General features: G+C 55.5%; 1 protein-coding gene across 1 annotated transcript; it reads right to left on the minus strand.

Annotated features, from left to right (window-relative positions):
* Window positions 1-11,879: 11,879 nt before the first annotated feature.
* LOC133348358 (beta-crystallin B1-like) lies at window positions 11,880-20,218 on the minus strand. The gene is made up of 6 exons (XM_061561112.1): window positions 20,111-20,218; window positions 19,427-19,499; window positions 18,945-19,063; window positions 15,466-15,598; window positions 13,478-13,620; window positions 11,880-12,534 (listed from the first exon to the last, which is right to left on the minus strand). The coding sequence occupies exons 1-6, from the start codon at window positions 20,113-20,115 to the stop codon at window positions 12,366-12,368; spliced, it is 642 nt and encodes a 213-aa protein (XP_061417096.1). The 5' UTR covers window positions 20,116-20,218; the 3' UTR covers window positions 11,880-12,365.
* Between the last annotated feature and the right edge of the window lie 1,265 nt (window positions 20,219-21,483).

The following is a 21,483-nucleotide window of genomic DNA, read 5'->3' on the forward strand; positions in this document are numbered from 1 at the left end:
ACAAAACAACAATACAAAACAATAACATAGGACGTCTGCTTCACAGTTGGACGTTAAAAGAAGCCCCCCGAAGTCATTGGCAGGAGTAGGCCGCCATCGCGCGCCTGCATCCGAATTTTCCGCACTTGTTAAAATGACACCGCAAAACAAAAAAAACGACGGCTCGATTATTGCAATACGGAGAGCAAGCGTAGCCCCACCCCTCCCCCCGACTACACAAACGTGGCAAGACCCTCATTGCAAAGAGTCATGAGACTCGTCGAGGCTTTTCTGAGTAAACAAGATGAATAATAATGATACTAACCGCGTGGCGTACCAAGGCGAATGCCGTGGGGTTAATCGTTGTTACACTCACATGACACACAAGACAAAGATACCCAGGTAGCCTACTACAGAGTCTGTTGGGGCAAGTGCCGTTAGCGAGCACCTATAAAAGCCAACACGGCCACGAGGGGGTCGTTGTGGTGTGTCAGCATCGTCTCTGCGAGCGCTGATGATCGTCTTTGCACACGACGCCAGGTGATTAATTTAAGGCCGAGTCGACCTAGGTGTTGGCCCCGAAAACGGTCCGGACGTCACTCGCCACTGAGATCGGTAGCCGTTGCCGCAGCACTCCCCATTCCGCCACCGCTCCGCCCCAGCCGGAGTAATTATCCTGTCCACACCCCGACACTCAAAATCCATCAAAATTCCGATCAAATAAAAATATTGGCTTAGGAACGATTCACCCCCCACCACCCATTCCACCCACCACCCACCTACTCCTCCTCCCGCGCTCTCCCCCACCAGCTCTTGGATGGAGTTCTTAGCGCAGTGCGCTAACCACTGCGCCACTGCTCCCCACGCGCCCCGCAACACGAGATGTCACAAATAACGAGGAAGTTCCCCGTTGTTCTGCGACGGAAAATAACACGACGGATGTCAATTTTGTTTTCTACTCACCATCATCCCCTACTCGGAACACTTTGAAGTAATGTGCTTTTTTTAATGTAATAATACATTGCCAAGTTTGTGAGTTTTCTTCACGTTATCTAATATTGTGTGCCGTTCCGGCTTTTATTAGGCGCTCGCCAACAGCGCTTGTCCCAAGAGCTTGTGAAGGCTACACGGGGGATCTTTGTCCTTGTAGCGGTTAGCCGGCCGCTCCCGAATATCTGAATCAGGGCCTTGGGCCCTCACCTACCTCCGTTGACTCGGCCTCAACAAAAATGTTTTTGAATTTATATGGTGCGGTGTGTAAACATCACCCAGCAAGGCGTGGTGCTATCCACACGCCCCCTAGCGCGTGTGTCAGTGTGTGTGTGTGTCAGTGTGTGTGTGTGTGTCAGTGTGTGTGTGTCAGTGTTTAACCAGGCTGGATTGTGTGAGGAGCTCACAAATCCTTGAAAGATCTGGGCAAAGTCCCATCAGTGAGCTCCTCCGGCAGGCAAGGCTGCGTTGGCTGGGTCATGTAGCCCGCATGCCCAGCCACCGCATGCCAAAACAGCTTTTGTTCGGCCGGATCGAGGGGGCTAAGCGGGCGCGGCACGGGCTGGAGAAGAGATGGAGTGATGTGGTACAGGAGGACGTGGAGCTGAGTGGACTTGCCGATGACTGGTACCAGCGGTGTCAAGATCGGCCTCAGTGGAGGAGGCTCGTGAAGGACGCTACTGGGCAGTTGGAGGCAGTCGCCCTCCAACAACAACGGAGGGCGGAGGAGCGACGCTCACAACAACGAGCGGAGCGCCGAGTGGCTAAAGCACAGCAAGTTGGCACAGTAGGGGGCACAGGTGGTGCATCAGCCAGTCATCTCGGTCATCTCGGTCAGTCGACCCGTGGCACCTGGGTCTGCCCCGTGACCTCCTGCCAGCGGGCGTTCGACACTTCACGTGGCATCAAGGTGCACTTGGTCTGGCACAAGCATCGTGGTGACGTCACCGCCACTTAGTGGCGAATGGCGGTTGTTGTTGTTGTGTGTCAGTGTGTGTGTGTGTGTCAGTGTGTGTGTGTGGGGAGCGGTGGTGTAGCGGTTAGCGCGCTGCACTATGAACCCGGCGACCCGGGTTCGATTCCCGCTCACGGTCAACACCAGTGACGATTATCTGAACCGGTCCTGGGTTTCCCCTAGGTCGACTCAGCCTCAAATGAGTACCTGGTGCGATGTGTAAACATCGCCACTAGGGAGACAAAGGCGGCCGGGCGAGGTGTTGGCCACCCACCCCCTCGTGTGCCGTGCCGGCCTTTATAGGTTCTCGCTAACAGCACTTGCCCCACCAGTCTGTTGAAGGCTGAACAGGCGGGATCGTTATCTTTGTTGTGTTCGATTTGCAAGGCTCTCGCCCGGCCTCGTTATTCGCAGTTCACTCAGCGCGCGGCTTCTTCAGCATTGGCGGGGGGGGGGGGGGGCTCGCAGTCGGCGCAGCGTGATGCCGCATGAGTGTTCATGAACCAGCGAGCATCAACGGTCCTCGCTTCGTTCTTAGCCAAAGCCACGCGCCGTTGTTGTACGGGACCCGAATCTCTTTATCCGTCTGCATTCGGCAACTAGGGAAGACTCGTAGAAATGAGAAGAAAACAATTAACACCACCTCCCATCCCAAATATACAACTAAATTATTTTTCTTTTGCCAGGTAAGGCCCGCTGAGCTGTATAACTTATTTTTTTAAGAAGCGACCTGGCTATCACACGTGATAGCTCAACGAAGTGGCCTATCGTCATCATCATCGTGTGGGAATATATAACAGGAGCTAAACGTGGAGGGGAAAAAAATCGGAGGACCCGGAGAAAAATCCACGCGACCACGGGGAGAGAAGCACGCAATCTCCAAATACACAGCAGGCACCGTCAGATAAGGATCGATCCCATGACCTCCTGCATACCAGGCAATGTCGTTAACATCTTGCCACTGTGAGGCCCCTATTATAAATATATATGGGTATGGGGGGGGGGCAGTTTCATGGGGAGCGGTGGCGCAGTGGTTAACGCACTGCGCTATTGAACCCGGCTTCCCAAATTCGATTCTCGACCGCGGCTAAAGGTCGTGGCAACAACACTTGAGTCGTTTATTCATTGCCCAGAGACTCGCCCTGCCATCGATCTACTCGGCCTTTAAACGCGTACGTGAATACCGGCATTGTCGGAGACAAAGGCGGTCGGACGTGGGGTGTCAGCCGATCACCCACCGACCCACCAACCCACCCACCCACACACCCACCGACCCTCCTACCCACCGACCCACACATCCACCGACCCACCCACCCACCGACCCACCGATCCACCCACCCACCAACCCACCCACCCACCAACCGACCCACCCACCCACCCACCGACCCACCCACCCACTCACCAACCAACCCACCCACTCACCAACCCACCCACCCACCCACCCACCAACCAACCCACCCACCCACCAACCAACCCACCCATCCACCAACCAACCCACCCAATCACCCACCCACCAACCCACCCACCCACCGACCCACCCAGCCACCCACTCCTCCACCAACCCGCACTCGCCGTGCCAGCCGCGTGTTAACCCGAGCCGGGGTATTCTTCGCGACAGCTTTGAACGAGGCGGCTTTATTTATTTATTTAGTGTCGCTGCCCGCGCTATCAGCCCCCATTGCAATGCGCGGCTGCACTCCCTCCAAAAGGCGGAGAGAGCGGCGCCGTGGCCCGGCCGGTGCAATGTGACCGCCGAATGAAAAATTCAACTTGGAACCCTTCGCCTCGTTCATAATGAACGCGTGGGGGGCTGGGGGCGGAAGGGGGGGGGCGCGGCGCAGGCGGGGTGGGGCTACGAGTTTGAGGAGAAGCGATCTCTAGATATTTATACGGGTCAGGTGAATGCTTTATTATTCAGTGGGGTATCAGTCAACATCGCGTAGCAGATGCGGCCAATCTCCCACACAGCCAATGAACAATTTAGACCGGCGCCCCAACCATAACCCTCCCTCCCACCCACCCTCTCGCCTACCCACCCTCCCTCCCTTCCAGCTCCCCAACCACCTACTCTCTCGCTCACCCACCCACGCTCCAAGCCACCCACCCACCCAGCCACCCACCACCCTCCCAGCCACCAAACCACGCTCCCAGCCATCAACCCACGCTCACACCCACCCCCCACGCTCCCAGTCACCCTCCCAGCCACCAACCCAGTCACCCAGCCACCCACCCAGTCACCCAGCCACCCACCCACCCTCCCACGCTCCCACCCTCCCACGCTCCCACCCTCCCACCCTCCCACGCTCCCACACTCCCAGCCACCCACCCACCCACCCTCCCGCGACATTGCAACTGTGGCCACTATGTCTCAAACGACGACGCCGCACAGACCGCGTAGAAACGCCACCGCCTGCTGCAATCACTCGCCTGTAGCTCGACTCTGTGCAAGTCTCTGCGTAGCTCTCTCGATACAAATCTACGGGTGTCTGTGTGGGTCCATTGTGGACCTACGTTCGAGTTTGAGCCTCTTTGTATGTGTATATGCCTATGCGAGTCGATATTTCGAAATGTCAGACCATAAACACCCATGTCAGTCCGAGTGGGTCTGTGTAAGTGCGGGTACCCACGTGAGTCGACGGGTCTCTATGGTAGTATATGGGTCTTTGTGCGAGTCTATGGGTCTCCATGTGACGTGAACTTTTCGACATCACCGATCGTACCCCGGCGGTAGCGCGAGTCGGTGACATCATTCGCAAGAGTAAGGTCATCACGCGTCGGCGTTATGGTGGCAAAATGTGGTAACATTTTAAGAAATGTCCGGCAACTGACTCCACCCCCTCGTATTCCAACACCTACGACAGTCTCTGTACGCGGATGAAGCCCATTAGGCCCGCCATAACAATCAAAATTAGAATAATTGACGACAGCCCCCATTGCCAATGTGATTGTGGATCACGATGGGTCGGCAGCCTGCGAGCTCCGCATCCTCATTGCATTGCGACCTCTTGAAGCGACTGCATCGTGACAGTTATTTATTTATTTGTTAAATTGCGGGCTCTTGAAACGTTGAGTTCGTTTTCTTTTCTTGGCCGAATTCGAAAGAAAAATGAGCCTCTTCTTGTTATTTTGGCTCCCGACTCCCATCTGGTCACGCGGTAGGGGGCGTAGAGGGGCGGGGTGGGAGGGGAGGGGCTTGACCATACTTCACCCCACGCTGGTCAGTGTGCGTTGGGGGGGGGGGGAGCATGGAAGCGCAGTGCAGTAATACAGCGAGTTACGTCTCTCCCCTTGTTTAAGTCGTTTTGCAAATACGTCGACACTTTCATATTAACGCCGCTACCTAATTCGCGTCGCCTCACCGCCACCCCCACCACCCCACACTTACGTCGCTGATAGCACCGTCCGTCTCGTTATCCGTCGCCTCTTAAGTCTTCGCCTCCACCACCACCACCACCTACCCTGTATATCGCTTCGATATACGTCGTTTCGATATACGTCGGCGCACCTTTGTCAGGAACGCATCCCTGCAAATAAGCAGCCTACGACCGCGATGCCCAGGGGCTCGAGCCCTGCCTCAAGCTTCGCGGGTCATTTTGGGTTTCCGAGGCCACGTGCACGCGCGACCCACGGAGAAAGGCGGCACGCGTTTCACCACGAGCGACGCGCCGCTGCGTCGTGTTAATTAAGCGGGGCTGTAAATAAGCTCGGAAATTAGCTGGCTACGATCGAGTCTTAATTGAGCCTTCGTCTCATTTGCACGCGACGCCAGCGCGCGTGCAAATGAGAGCGAGAGAATCTCCGAGTAACGTCAAGCAAAGACTCAGCGGCTGTTGGGGGCGGGGGGGGGGGAAATGCTGTTTGCGAGCACCACCACAAGCTGCCACCAGGCATTTATTTAAGGCCAAGTCGACCTACAGGAGGCCCGGGACCAGTTCATATGGTCGTCACTGGTGCTGGTGGCAGTGAGTTGGAGTCGTACTCGGGTCGCTGGGTTCGTGGCGCAGCGCACTGACCGCTACACTACCGCTCCCCATAGACACACACAGACAGACACACAGACACACACACAGTCAGACACACACACACAGACACAGACACACACACAGACAGATACACACACACAGACAGACACACATACACACACACACAGACAGACACACAGACACACACACAGTCAGACACACACACACAGACACACACACAGTCAGACACACACACAGACAGACACACACACACAGACAGACAGACACACAGACACACACACACATAGACACACACAGACATACACGGAGAGACGACACACGGTCGCAAAAAGACAAGACGCTCACACACGCACACAAATAGAAACACAACATGTAAGGACACAGATCACCCGTATAGCCTTCACACGCTGTCGGGGCAAGAGCTGTTAACGAGCACCTATGAAAGGCGAACACAGCACACGGCGGGGAGAGATGTGGCTAAGCATCACGCTCAGCCGCCTTTGTCTCCCCGATGTTTACACACCGCACCAGGTACTCGTTTGGAGGACGAGGCCCGGCATCGGTTCAGATTTTCGTCACCGATATTCCATTCACGGCCAACATCAGCGACACAGAATCACACACACACACGAATATATACTCACAAAGACAAAGATCCCCCATATAACCTGAACCAACCGCTGGGAGCAAGTGCTACGACACACAAGGGGGGTGTGCGTGGCCAGCATCACGCCCGGCCGCCTTTGTCTTCCCAGTGACGAGGTTTCAACATCGTACTCGTTTGGCGGCCGAGTCGCCCCATGGTTCAGATAGAATCGTCGTCACCGGTGTTGCCGTGAGCGGGAATCGGAATTCCGGGGTGGTCGGTTTGCGTCACTCCTCCACACATCCATCATCTCCACGCATCCATCTCTCGCTCTCTCTCTCGCTCTCTCTCGGGTCGACTCACTCACCTGCAACTGCGCCAACTTCTCAGAGCCCCCCCCTCCCAGCCGCCGTCGCTATCGCAGCCGTGAAATTGACGAGGCCACCACCTTCTAGCTTCTGCGTCTCGTTCTTTTGTTGTTGTTGTTGTTGCTGCGAAAACGTGAGAAAGATTTATTCGAAAAGTGTGGGAGCGAGTGAGAGAGAAAGATGAGAGAGTTGGTGGGGGGTGGAGGGGAGAGAGAAAAGAGAGCAACTCCTGAAGATAAAGTTGTCCCAGGACACACGGTCACGGGTTGGGTTCGGAGTGTTGGGTCTCGAGGGAGGGAGAGACGGGGTGAAGGATGGGGGAGGTGGGGAGAGAGGGAGGGATACGAGAAGGAAAGGAGGGACAGGGAGGGAGAGATGGGGAGGGAGGGGAGAGAGAGGCAGGGATAAGAGAAGGGGAAAACAGAAGGGGAGGAGAGAGGGGGGGGTAAGGGAGAGATGGAGGGGTGGGGATAAGAGAAGGCGAGGACAGAGGGATTTAGGAGGGAGGGAATAAGAAAAGGAAGGAGACAGGGGGGTGAGGAGAGAAGTGAGGATTGATGGAGGGATCGAGGAGGGAGGGATTGCTGTAGCCAGGGCGGCCCAGGAGGGGGCTGAGAGGTGGGGAAGGGGGATCGAGGTAATTATCTCCGGGCCTCTGACAACAAGAGGGCCCCACCATGGGCTCTTTGTGTGTTTTGTTGTATTTATTGCAAATGAATAAATTAGGTGTGTGGGGGGAGGGTCGCCACGTGGCATTGAACCCCGCGCCTCCAGGGACCTCTGGTCGGCCCTGGCGATCGCGAGGGGCTTGGGGGTGGGGCGAGGGAGCGCCACGATGGGAGAGGAGTGCGAGTGAGGAGGGGTGGGGGAGGTGGGGGAGGAGGTGGTGGGAGGAGGTGCGGGAGGAGGTGGGGGAGGAGGTGGGAGGCGTGGTTGTAAGAATTGAGCAGGGGTGAGGCAAGCCGGAGGAAAGGGGCGAGAGAGGGAAGGGGGGCAAGAGAGAGAGGGGGGGGGGGAGTGAAGTTAGGGGGAGGGGCGAGGGAGGGGGGAGCGAGGGATGGAGAGGCGAGGGAGGGGGGGGTGAGGGAGGGGGGAGCGAGGGAGGGGGGGACGAGGGAGGGGGAGGCGAGGGAGGGGGAGAGCAAGGGAGGGTGGGAGGGGGGGGAGCAAGGGAGGGTGCGAGGGAGCGAGGGAGGAGGGGGGCGAGCGAGGAGGGAGGAGGGTTCCTCACTGGATTGACAGAAGCACGCGGTCCCTGTTCACGCACGCGCTCTAAATCATCGCCGAGCTCCCTCGCCAGCACCCCGCCCGCACCACAGCCTCCAGAGAGGCAATGAAGTCCCTTTGCGTGAAAATAAAAAAACAACGCAACTCGAGACGAACAACTCCGCGTGTGCTGCCCTCCGTGCTTGACGCGCCCCGGCTGCAGTCGTGCGCTCACTTCGTCCACGCGGAGTCGTTCCCTCCAAGTGGGTGATGCGGCTGCGTACTGCGAAAGTAGTTCCCCGCAGCTGTCTCGAGTTCATCGACCTGTCAATCTTAAGTGCGAAGTATTGTCGGTGCTTTAAAAATGGAAATTATTTTGACAACGTTATTTTTGTTGTCGTCAGGTCTGGACATCGGATGGGCCACATCATCATATTGTCGCATCGTCCGCCTCATTGCTGATTGCGAAAACAAATCCCAATTTGCGAGGGCACAATGGGCCGGAGGCCCCATTATGCAGAGACTTTGTGGGCACGCTGTACACCACCACCCACAACCACCAACAACCACCCTCCACCACTCTCCACCACACACAACCACACACAACCACACACAACCACCCACAACCACCCTCCACCACACACAACCACCCACAACCACCCTCCACCACACACAACCACCTTCCACCACTCTCCACCACACACCACCACACACAACCACACACCACCCACATCCACCCTCCACCACCATCACACCCCAGCCAAAGACAAAGACCTCCTGTATAGCCTCGACGGCCTTGCCGGCAAGTGCTGTCAGCGAGTGGCACCTCCGATGAGCACGGTTGGCCACGTACGGCGCGAAAGAAGTCCAACACACATACATACATAGAGGTCGGAAGGGCGCACGAGGGGCGTGGGTGGCTAGCACCACCGGCGGCATTTGTCTCCCCGGCGGTGATGTTTACAGCCCGTACCAGGGTAGAGTCACTCACTGATGTTGGCCGTGAGCTGGAAATCCAACCCTGGTCACATGCACACATGCCCGCATGCCCGCCCGACCACTCAATTACCAGCGAAATTACCAAACACAGCAGCGGCGGTGAGTGATTCCAATTTTCGGATCAACCTTTATTTAAACGACGTGTTGGGAGTCAGGCGAAAATATCATCGTTTGATAAACCACGCCATCCTCTGTGCGTGCGAGCGAGTGACCGAGGGTGTAGATTTTCTAGACGTTTCGTGTCATTTGTACTTCCGAGTGGTCCATTGCCATCACGACAACAAAAACCTCAGCTGCGTTGGGTGCGTGAGTGCAGGTTGGGTTGGGCATCGTGGGGAGCACAGGGGGTGCATCTGCCACTCATCTCGGTCGGTCAACCCATCACGCCTGGGTGGGTCGGTCCTGTGGCCTCCTGTCAGAGGGCCTTCCACACTTCATGCGATGGCCTCAAAGTGCACCTAGCCTGGCACGAGCACCACTCAGTGGCGAAGAACGGCGGCTGTTTTTGTTGTTGTTGTTGTTGATGCGGGGAAGCGGTGGTGCAGTGGTTAGCGCATCGCGTCTGCGAACCCGACGTCTCGAGTTCAAGTCCCGCCGCACGGCCAACATCAGTGGCGAATATCTGGACCGGTCCTGGGCCTCCCCTAGGTCGACTCAGCCTCAAATGAGTACATGGTGCGGTGTGTGAACATCGCCGCTGGGGAGACAAAGGTGGCCGGGCGTGGTGTTGGCTACCCACCCCCTCGTGTGCCGTGCCGGCCTTCATCGGTGCTCGCTAACAGCACTTGCCCCAACAGTCTGTTCAGGCTATACGGGGGATCTTTGTCTTTTTGACGTGCGGTGGGTAGCGGCGGTGGAAGAGGGGACGGGGCGGAGGGGAGGGTTCAGAGCCCTAATTGCTAACACGGCAATTATACAATTACACGCTTGCAAGCGCGTGACCACGTGTGCGCTCGGAGCCCGTAAATTGATCGCAATATTAATCTCGAGAGATGGCAGAGAGGGAGAGAGAGAAAGAGAGAAAGATAGAGAGCGAGGGAGTGAACAACATGATAATAATGATGGAGATAATAACGCGAGTGATGAAGCCGATAACACAGCGGCATCAAGAGACTCACTCATCACGAGTGGCTCTGGGAGCTTTGCAATCCACGCAGCTACCCCCCCACCACCACCATCGGCTGATTGAACGAACGCCGCTCCTCTCCCTTGTCGAGTGAGTCAGTGGGCTGGTCACGTGCCTCTGTCGCTGCCTGCTGCTCTTCTGCCGCCGCTAATGGATATAATTAGCGCGTGATGCATGATGCTGGCGAGGAGCTAAGTGCGCGAAGACGCGGCGTGAGGAATTGGACGTGATTGGTTTTATATACTGAGTGTGTATTTGTGCTTGTTAGAGCCACCCCGTATAGCCTTTGAACAGACTGTTGGGGCAAGTGCTGTCAGCGAGGAGCATCCGACGAAAGGCGGCGCGGCCACGCGACGGGGTGGGTGGCCGATTCCACGCATGCTCGGCCGCCTTTGTCTCCCTCGTGGCGATGTTGACGTACTGCAACGTCAATATCAATGGGCAATAGGAACTCGAGTCGGCCGTGTTCGTAGCGCATCGCACTAACCGCGACACGACCGCTGCGCAAAGACAAATATTCCCCGCATAGCCTTTGAACAGACTGTTGGGGCTAGTGCTGTTAGCGAGTAGCACCGATGAAGGCCGGCACGGCACACGAGGGGGTGGGTGGCCAACACCACGCCCGGCCCCCTTTGTCTCCTTAGTGGCAATTTTACACACTGCACAAAGTACTCATTTGAGGCTGAGTCGACCTAGGGGAGGCCTAGGGACCGGTTCAGATCAATCGTCACCGGTGTTGGCCGTGAGCGGGAATCGAACTCGTGTGGCCGGTTTTCTTAGCGCAGCGCCCTAATCGCTGCGCCACCGCTCCCCACACACTCACACACGCGCGCACACACACTCACACACACTCACACGCGCGCGCGCTCACGATGCGTGAGATTCGAGAGGCATTGTTGATGCCTCTCCACTGCTTCAAGGTGCAAGCGGCTGTCGGTGAAATCGTGCACGAAAAAAACAGCCCGTGGGCACACACACACGTGCTGTTACCCCCACCGCGAGCAAAGAAAAAGATCCCCCCCCGTCTAGCCTGCAACAGACTGTTGGGGCAAGTGCTGTTAGCGAGCACCTGTGAAGGCCGGGATGGTACACGAGGGCGTGGGTGGCAGCACTACGCCCCTGCCGTCTTTGTCTCCTTAGTGGCGATGATTTTACACACCGCAACAGGTTACTCATTTGAGGCTGAGTCGACCTAGGGGAGGCACAGGACCGGTTTTGATAACCGTCACTGTTGTTGGCCGTGAGCGGGAATCGAACTCGGGTCGCCGGGTTCGTAGCGCAGCGCGCTAACCGCTGCACCACCGCTCCCCACACACACACGCGCACAGACAAAAATCCCCCGTATAGCCTTTAACAGACTGTTGGGGAAAGTGCTGTTAGCGAGTAGCAGGCACGGCACACGAGGGGGGGGGGGGGGGGTGGCCAGCGCCACGCCCGGCCGCCTTTGCCTCCCGAGTGGCGATGATTTTACATACCGCACCAGGTACTCATTTTAGGCTGAGTCTACCTAAGGGGAGACCCAGGACCGGTGCAGATATTGGCCATTGGCGTCGGCTTTAGCGGGAGTCGAACCCGGGTCGCCGGGTTCGTAGCGCAACGCGCATCCACCTCCGTCTTGCCGTTCACAGCACACTCACTCGTCACACCCTCCCCGCTCCGATCGAATGAAGACACCGACGCGAAGCGATTCAATGAATAAAGTAGTTTTTGATTTATTGAATGAATAGTACAGCCAGCAGACCCACCCTCCAGTCAGAGAAGGTTGTGGATAGTCGGGGTCGGGGGGGGTTAAGGACCCATGAGGCTAGAGATGATCGGAGAGGGCCCTGGAAAAAAAATCAAGTGTTGAGGTATGAGGGCCCACACGGTTCAGGGAGAACCATCTCAGAGGTGGCAGGGTCGCGAAGAGCAGAGAAAGCCCCTCCACCCACCCCCCACTCCCCCCACCCTTGAGGAAGAGATGCAAGAAGAGAGGACAGAGTAACCACGTGGCTCTGGATGATTCATTGCACTTGGGTGCAATTTTGCACGTCTCCACGTGGACTCACGAGGTCAAGATCGGGGTGGGGGGGGGGGGTGTGGAGGGTGGATCGGTCTGGGCGGTCTGCGAGGTGTTAGGGGAGCTGGGGTCGTAGTCGTGTTCGTCGTGGTCGTCACGCCCGCGGCGGCGCCGTCACTTGGAGAAGGTGAAGCGGCTCCGGGGATGCCACTGCTGGTCGCGCACGCGGCGCACCGATTGGATCTGCGGCTGCTGCGCGCCCCACTCGTTGAAGTGGCGGAAATCGCAGCGCTCGAAGACGAACTGGTAGCCACGGTAACCGGGGTACTGGTAACCCACCCACCTGGAGACGCCACGAGCCCGGCGAGAGAGAGATGGTGGTGATGGTGGTGGTGATGGTGGGAGAGGTGGGAGGGAGAGAGATGGTGATGGTGGTGGGAGAGGTGGGAGGGAGAGAGATGATGATGATGACGATGGGAGGGAGAGAGAGATGATGATGGTGATGGTGGGAGAGATGGAAGGGAGAGAGATGATGATGATGATGGGAGGGAGAGAGATGATGATGATGGGAGAGATTGGAGGGAGGGAGAGAGGTGATGATGATGACGGGAGATGGAATGGAGGGATGAGGGAGGGAGAGAGATGATGAAGCGAGAGAGGGAGGGGATGGGAGGGTTGGTGGAAGACGACAATGGCGGGGAGGGGGAAATGGGTGGGGAGGGAGGTGTGGGGGGAGAGGGAGGGAAGATGAAAGAGAAGGGAGGAAGGGGGGGATGGAAGACAATGGACGGGAGGGGGAGGGAGTAAGGGAGACAATGGGAGGGTGGAGTGAGAAGGGAGGGAGATGAGGCGCGGGGGGTAGAGATTTAAGGAGGAAGGGGAGGGGATCAGAGGAACAGATATTAGACAACTGAAAATCTCTGCACAGACAGGTAATGAATGCTGCGATGTGCAGGGATGAATTTAAGTGCGGAGCAGACGTGAGGAGGCCCTCATCCAGCAGTGGATTTGCAAAGGGTTGTTACGCTCCGAAGGTATAGACACACAGACGCGTGTGTGTGTGGACGGAACGATTATCTGAACCGGTCCTGGGCCCCACCTAGGTCGACTCAGCCTCAAATGAGCACCTGGTGCGGTGTGTGGTAAACATCGCCACTGGGGAGAGACAAAGGCGGCCGGGCGTGGTGCTGGCCACTCCACCCTCCTCGTGTGTGGTGCCGGCCTTCATAGGCGCTCGCTAACAGCGCACGGTGGGATCTTTGTTTGCTGCAGGTGGAGGTACTCACGTCCCGCCGGCCACCTTGATGCTGGCCACGCGGTCCTGGAAGCCGTAGGCCCAGAGGCTGGGGACGTCATTCTCCGTGATCTCCATCTTGCGGCCCGTGAAGTCGGGATTCTCGAACAGCGAGATCTTGTGGTCTTGGTTTTCCTGCGAGGGTCGTGGAATAGTGGGAGCAGATGTGGTGGTGGAGGAGGAGGATGATGATGGAGGAGGAGGGGAGGAGAGGGATGGAGAGATGGTGGGAGCAGATGTGACGGTGGGTCCGGGTGTGTGGAAGTCGGGGTGGAGGAGAATGATGATGATGGAGTAAGAGCGAGATGGAGGGGTGGAAACAATATAAACGAGAGGGGGAGAACGAGACGGGGAGAGGGAATCAATTGCGGGGGGTGGTGGCAGGGGAAGAGGGGCGTATTGATTACTATCCCAGGAGGAATTTCACTCTATCAATAATCGACTGATTCATCGATTGTTTGTTTAACCTCGATTGTTTCGCCTCGTGGTCCAGGGAATCTAACTCTTTTTTAAATATTCTGGCGCCCACCGAACGTTTGAACTCTAGCACGTAATTGCCACGTTTCAATGTAGACGCTGTCTGGACGTAGCGAGGAGACACATACATATTTACTGATCCTGACCCCAACCCATCCCTCTACTCGCTCCGCGCAGCAGCAGACACCCACGCGTGCGCGTGCGCGGGTCTGTCACCGCTACGCTGTGTCCCAACAAAGACAAAGATCCCCCGCATAGCCTTAACGGACTGTTGGGGCAAGTGCTGTTAGCGAGTAGCGCCCTATGAAGGCCGGCACGGCACACGCCGCTAGGGAGACAAAGGCGGCCGGGCGTGGTGTTGGCCCAACCACCCCCTTGTGTGCACGTGACGGCCTTCATAGGTGTTCGCTGTCAAAGCTCTTTTTTAAAAAATTCTGTCCGCTACAAATGTTGTTGATTAGCGCCAATGGACGACTCTCTATGTGCACGCACGGCTCGACGCGCACCTAATCCCCTCTTCACCCGGATGCCAATAAAAATCCCCCCCCCCCCCGACCTTCCTCCAGCGTACCCTTGGCCGTGTCACGCAGCACGGCGGAGGGGTTTTGTGGGGGTCTTCGCCTCTCGGGGCGCGAGAGTAAAGTGGCAGCGGATGACATTTAACCGGCAAGGGTTGGTGGTTCACATCGAGACTACCGCCCCCGCCCCCCCTCCCCCGGCGGGCTACCGCGGTTAAAGGCGGGCGGGGTGGTACAGCAAGTAGGTTTGTGCACCCAATTGTATTCCAGTTAGTGCACCGATGATATTGTGCATTTGTGACTCTCGCAGAGAGCACTGCGCGAGAACAGCCGTGAAAATGAAAACATGTTTAGACATATAATTTATATAAATATTGACGTCCATTGTCGAGGCTGCAACGAAAGAAACCCGTAACATTTAAATCACCGAATATCCATCTTTGCGCAGTCATCGGTGACCGTTCAGAGACAAGCATCAGCTCGCTGCACTTCCGAAACAGCGCCTTCAAGCACGGCTGGCGTTTGACACAGCCATTATAATAATAATAACAACAACATCGTCAATAATAATCATCTACATTGGTGAGACGCGTTTCATCTGTAGACCCAGTCGCGATACGACCGTGGGTGTGCCTTGCGCCCCATCCCCCTCCCCCCCCGGTAACCAAAGCTACAAGTTGGGGCCCCTCTTGACAACCGCCATAAGAATTGTTTTCAACAACAAGAACATTATAAAAGATCAACAACAACAACAACAAGACGCATGTAACGATGTGATCAAGGCAAGAGGAGCCGCCAAATGCAATGGCCTCTAGGTGCGACCTTGCGACACAAATCACAACATTGGGCGCCCCGCCTGACCAATTACCGCACCCCCTGAGCTGACAATGTAGCTACTACGCCACTGAACCCCCTTCATGGGATCACCTCCCCCCTTATGAACCCCCAATTCCCCCCCGGGGGAAGGGATAGCAGGGGACGTTACCATTTTGAGGGGTCGGAAAGACATCAGGCGGTCGCTGCGGTAGCTGTTGGACCACGAGTCCCACCGTGGGAACTCGCCCTTCTCCAGCACGAACATCTCCCCGCGGCAGCTCTGCTGCTCGTAGGCGACCCATCTGCACGCGCGGCGGAAGAAATCCGTGGAAGCGTCGCCAAAGACAAAGATTACTCTCCCCGCGCACCCCACCCACGTTATAGCTTTGACAGACGTGTGGCGCGAGTGGTGTTAGCGAGTAGTGCCAACACTGCACACGAGGGGGTGTTGGTGTGGCCAGAACCACGCCCGGCCATTTGAGGCTGAGTCAACCTAGGGGAGGCCCAGGACCGGTTCAGAGAATCGTCACTGGGTGTGGTGACCGTGAGCGAGGATAGAACTCGGGTCCGCCTGGTTCGTAGCGTTAGCGCAACGCTGAGCGCAACACCGCCGCTCCTCATCCGTAACAGTAGCACAAGCGGCGGCTAAAACAAAAAGACATATTATAAATGGACGAATTGATCAAAAGAAACCCGCGGAAGCCGCGCGACATCCGCGGATCTCCTTAGGCGGGCACAAGTGTCGCGAGACGAGGCTCGGGAGTGGTCTTGCATATAGACAAGACGCAAGCAGATTTCGATTTAAAGCTTTCGTGACTGCAGGGATTCATCTTCTTGGTTCTTTCGGTAAAGTGACGTAGAAGGGAAATAATAAAATAATAAAAATAAAACATAATGAAATAATTCTCACGACGTTTCGGCCACAACGCAAGCAGCCGTCCTCAGGTGGTCGAAACGTCGTGAGAATTATTTTATTATGTTTTATTTGTATTATTTTATTATTTCCCTTCTACGTGACTTTACCGAAAGAACCAAGAAGAAGACGCAAGCAGACTGCCTCTCTCAGCCCCCCCCATCTATCCATCGCATTCAGCACCGCGGACAGCGACCCCCACGCAGATTTAGTGGCTCGGAACGGCGGCGATTGTCCTCCCAACGTCGCGCTCGCCAGATATATTCACAGGCCGCGCGCGTGGCAAGCGGGCCCGGGTTTCTGGAGAAAAATAATGCGCCACGATTTACGACGCGCTGCCGTGGCGGATTTGCGGGCGATAAAATAATACAACTTAAGGCGCGATAAATACCAGGAATACTACTCACAATAATACTACGAGTTCGTAACAGCAATTTACATTAAGGATACGTAATTATAATTCTGTAATCTGCCGGGGAAATAAAAGACTGTGTTTTCAGAAGGGTTCCTGCTAGACTGGGATGTTTGGCTACTTCAATTAATGATGAAAATCCTAAACAAGCAAATTAGTTAATTGATAGTTTAGTGTATTATTTAATTAACGAGTGTTTGGGATAAGATTTCGCAGGACCCGGATTACAGGGATGAATCTACGCCACGCGTTCAATTAACGGCCTTAAATCTACCCATCTATCTGTCCCGTGGATTTCATCTTAATATTGCTTGCGATTTTTAATCTACTAAATTGTTCCAACACATTATTTCGTGCTGCTGCGGCTGCGTTGGCAGTGATGGCACCACCATACTTATAACAAATAACAACAGCAACACTCAAAACGTTCGTCATTAATAATAATACTACTGTGGCCTTAACCTACGTAAATATATGACAGGCGACGTTTCAGGAAACGGCCCTTCGTCACAGCACACGAAGAGAAAGGGGGCCAGAGAGAGTGGTAGGGCGCAGTGGCGTTCTTAAACATAATTGTGAATAACTATTTTACATTATCTTCCCAGGCTCTTCGTGCTGGACACTCAGGTGACGATCGTCGATTTAATTACAGACACAGAAAGCGGTCCTCAGACTCACTTTTAAAGTATGTCTTCTTTTTCTTAACTGTCCCCAGCACACAGTGTTACGCGCGCGTGCGTGTGTGTAGATACCCTATAACAAGTGTGTGGACGATGTTTACATTTGCTGCAGAGCGGCATTATATATTCATAATCATGGTCGCGAAAGCCTACGTGTTAAACCGGCATTATATATATTAAAAAAAATACATATATATGTTTAAAGAGAGCCGCTATATAATTCGTATTTTCGTGGCCGGTAAATTATTGTCCACCTGTCTGTCTGTGGATCTCTCCGCTCGACACTCTTGAAACATTTTTTGGGCCACATGTTTTGCTGCTGCTGCTGCTGTTGTTGTTCGCAACACCCCTGAAACCAATCGCAGCCAATTTTCACGGCACAACTTCGCCACTCTGCGTCAATCGCGGCACAAAATTGGCAATTTAATACCCTGGAAAAGGTCGCTGCTATGCATTTGTTTGCTCACGCACACGAGAATGTATGTCTATCCATCTACGTGTTACATTTAGGCTGCGTTCCCTGCGGCCCGCGCGTTAACTCCAAAAGCAACAGCCGAGGCTCACTCAATGCACTGGCACACCGCCTTGTTAGTCCATCATCACCGCCAACACTACAAGGCGGGCAGGGCTGTAATGGTGGGGAAGAGGGGGGTAGAGAGAGAGAGTGCACGCGGTGGTCACTGAACCGAAAGCAAAACGCGTTTAGTGTTGGGTCCAGGCAGCGTTCGCCTCACCACATAAAAGAGCTCGCTGCAGAAATAGCCGTGAGCTCATATCAGAGGGTTTATTACTGCCGGGGCTCTGGCCGTCCATTATCTTACGCGATATTAAGTTGTGTCGCTCAATAAAACCTTGAAATTGTGGGTTTTTTTCTTTCTCTCTGTCGCATCTGACGTCACGAAAGCCACACAAAGACCACACCGCTGTCCGTATGGGGTAGGGAGGAAGGGGGGCTGGGGTTGGGGGTGGAGATCTCGCTCAGCGAATCTTGACAGGGGTTCCAGGGACGCCGAGAGGTGCCGGGCAGAGACGAAGGGAGATTCCTAGAGGCGGCGAGATCCCAAAGGAACGCAGAGGCACGCGGCGAGATGGAGCGACCAAGAGACGTGGAGATTCCCATGGACACGGATAACACAAGCGCCGCACGGAGACACCGAGATGAATCAAGAAGAGAGAGAGAGACACACACACAGAACCACGGGGGGACACGAAGAGAGAGACACCCCGAGAGATAGAGCAAGACACAAGTCAACTCCAAGACAAGCCCTCTTCCCTCCCCCCTCCCCCCCAGAGAGACGCAGAGAGACCCCCATAGATCCCCCCCGCCACTCTGGTGAGACCCCGAAAGACCCCCTCCCCACTCTCCCCAGGCATGCAATAGACCCCCGAGAAACCCAACACCCATCACCCCCCCCCCGCTACCCCTCTACCCCCGAGACAACTCCGATGGAGCCCGCGTGATGAGACTCCCTCCCCCCACGCGTGCGTGTGTGTGTCTGTGTGTGTCTATGTGTCTGTGTGTGTGTCTGTGTGTGTGTCTATGTGCGTGTGTGTGCGTGTGTGTGTGTGTCTGTGTGTGTCTGCGTGTGTCTGTGTCTGTGTGTGTGTCTGTGTGTGTGTCTGTGTCTGTGTGCGTGTCTCACGGGCCGGTGTCCACACGGATGGAGCCCACGCGCTCGAAGCCGCGCTCGCACACGTTCTTGCACTCGGTGGTGAACTCGAGGCGTCGGCCCTGGAAGTTCTCCAGCTCGAAGATGACCAGCTGATCGCGGGGCCACGGGGAGAAGGGGTGGGGGGGGGGCAGTGACCGGGAGTGCAGAGCTCGTCAGCGAGGATGACGATGGTGGTAGCGGTGATGGTAGATGTATAGGGCTCATCATGAGGATGGTGTTGATTATGGTAGCTGTATAGGGTTCGTGATGATGATGATGGTGGCTGTACAGGGTTCATGATGATGGTAGCTGTATATAGGGCTCGTGATGATGATGATGATGGTAGGTTTGTCGGGTTCGTGATGCTGATGTTAGATGTATCGCGTTCATGATGACGATGCGAATGCGCCGGAGATGACGATCACCGCGGTGCATCATCTAGCAGTGGATAGACCACGGCGCGAGCTGCGTACCTTGAATCCACCGGTGGTTGGGTGGCTCCCTTCATGAGCAGTGCCCTGGGGTTGAGTCGCCTTCTGAGCCATCCTGTGGAGAAGGGTCGTTGCCCGAAACGTCGCCGATTACATACTCGCTTTCCTTCCGAGTATCCCCAGGGGGTGCGTGCACGCCAGGCTAAGAACCACCGCTCTATAATATTTTAGAGTCAATGCAGATGGCAATAAACATCCGAGACACTAAACTTTCGAGCCTTGAATCCCCCCAGAATTAACGCTTTCGAGGTACATGATTTCACTCAGAGGGTTAAGGGTTAAAGACAAAGAACCCCCGTACAGCCTTGACGGACTGTTGGGGCAAGCGCTGTTAGCGAGCACCTATTAAGGCCGGGACGGCACACGAGGCTTGTCGTTGTGACATCCCCAGTGCCGATTATTTACACGTCGCACCAAACACTCATTTTTAAGGCCGAGTCGACCTAGGGAGGCCCAGGACCGATACGCAGCGGTGCGCGAACCACTGCGTCACGCGAGTTCCCATAAAACTCTACCCATCCCACCCCCGCCACCAACAACAACAACAAAAGTTCCAGTCGAACTCCGCCATGGGTCTTCGACTCGGCTTGGCGTGGTGGGATAAAGGTGGGGGAGGGGGGGGTTCCTCGCTGGGACAGGAGGAGACATCTGCACGCACAGACTCACTCCATTGGTAAGCGACGAGAGGCGGTTTGAGTCACAAGTCAGGATGTCGGCGTTGGTGGCTTCTGGTGGAGGAGAGGCGGTAGTTTTATGCTCGCACGTAGACCCCCATCATCAGCGAATTCCCCGACCTCTCACCCACCCACCCCCCTTCCCTCCCCCCACATTGTGATGAACCAAAAACGAGCGGCCAGTCTCCTCCCCTCGGCGTGGCGCTGAGTCGGTGTGAATCGCCTAATCCCGTGGCGTGATGATGATGATGATGCTGATCATTTCTCTCGCTTGACTCGCGGCGAATGGAAACGCGTAGTTTGGGAATACAAGAGAGAGAGATGATGATGACCAGACAGAGAGACAGAGAGAGAGGAGGGGGGAGGAGGGGCGAAAAAATATAGAACACAAAAAAGCTGCAACAAGTGAACGAACTTAATGTGACCAGCGCTTTTCGTGCTGTGTCAGTGCTGTTTGTGGTGGTTTGCGATGTCGTTGCATTCCGTGAGCGCGCTGACACGGCGGTCGTCGAGTTGGGCTGGTGGGCAGATTCACGAATTGATATCCGTTGACCGCATATTGCAGCCGACGTTTCACCCGCGCCATTGTCAGCGGCTATTGTTGTTGTCGTTATGGAGGCAACGTGAAAGCCCTCTGCGAAATGACATCGTGTGGTGTGTGTGTGTCTGTGTGTGTTAAGGTCGACACAGCCTCAAATGAGTACCTGGTGCGGTGTGTAAACAACGTCACTGGGGGAGACAAAGGCGGTCGGGCGTGGTGCTGGTCACCCACCCCCTCGTGTACCGTTCCGGCCTTCATAGGTGCTCGCTAACAGCACTTGCCCCTATAGTCTGTTAAGGCTACACGGGGAGATCTTTGTCTTTGTGATGTCGCCAACGCGTTGAATCGCCTACGGTGATGGTCATCACACAATCTCGTGGTGTCCGTGGCCCTGGCCTATAGGAGTGTGGGGTCGTTATAACGCGGGGGGCTTTAGGGGGGGCCGGTGGTGGTGGGGGGGGGGTGCAGCCCAAGGCCTGAGACATTGAGCCCCCCCCCCCCATTCCACCACTCTCTGCTGCCCTCCGCTCCCCAATAAAACATTGGACTTGGTAGTGGATCAAGCGCAATCCCTCAATACGTAGCCAGTAATGCTGTGGCCTTATAATAAAAAAAATCTGCGACGTTTCGGGCAATGCCCCTTATTCATCGCACCTATATACATCAATGTGCACAATATACAGGGCGCTTAAAAAAACACGTGAACACTTATATCGGGACGATCGATTTAATTTGACAAAGAACGGATAACACTACACTGTAACGTGATAACACATGTGATGTTAATAGCTTCACAAACTTGTTCGCCATCATTGTCAACGCGT

The sequence above is a fragment of the Lethenteron reissneri genome, chromosome 27 (assembly GCF_015708825.2).
Source record: "Lethenteron reissneri isolate LAM-NWPU_2019-01 chromosome 27, ASM1570882v1, whole genome shotgun sequence".
In the NCBI taxonomy this organism is placed as follows: Eukaryota; Metazoa; Chordata; class Hyperoartia; order Petromyzontiformes; family Petromyzontidae; genus Lethenteron; species Lethenteron reissneri.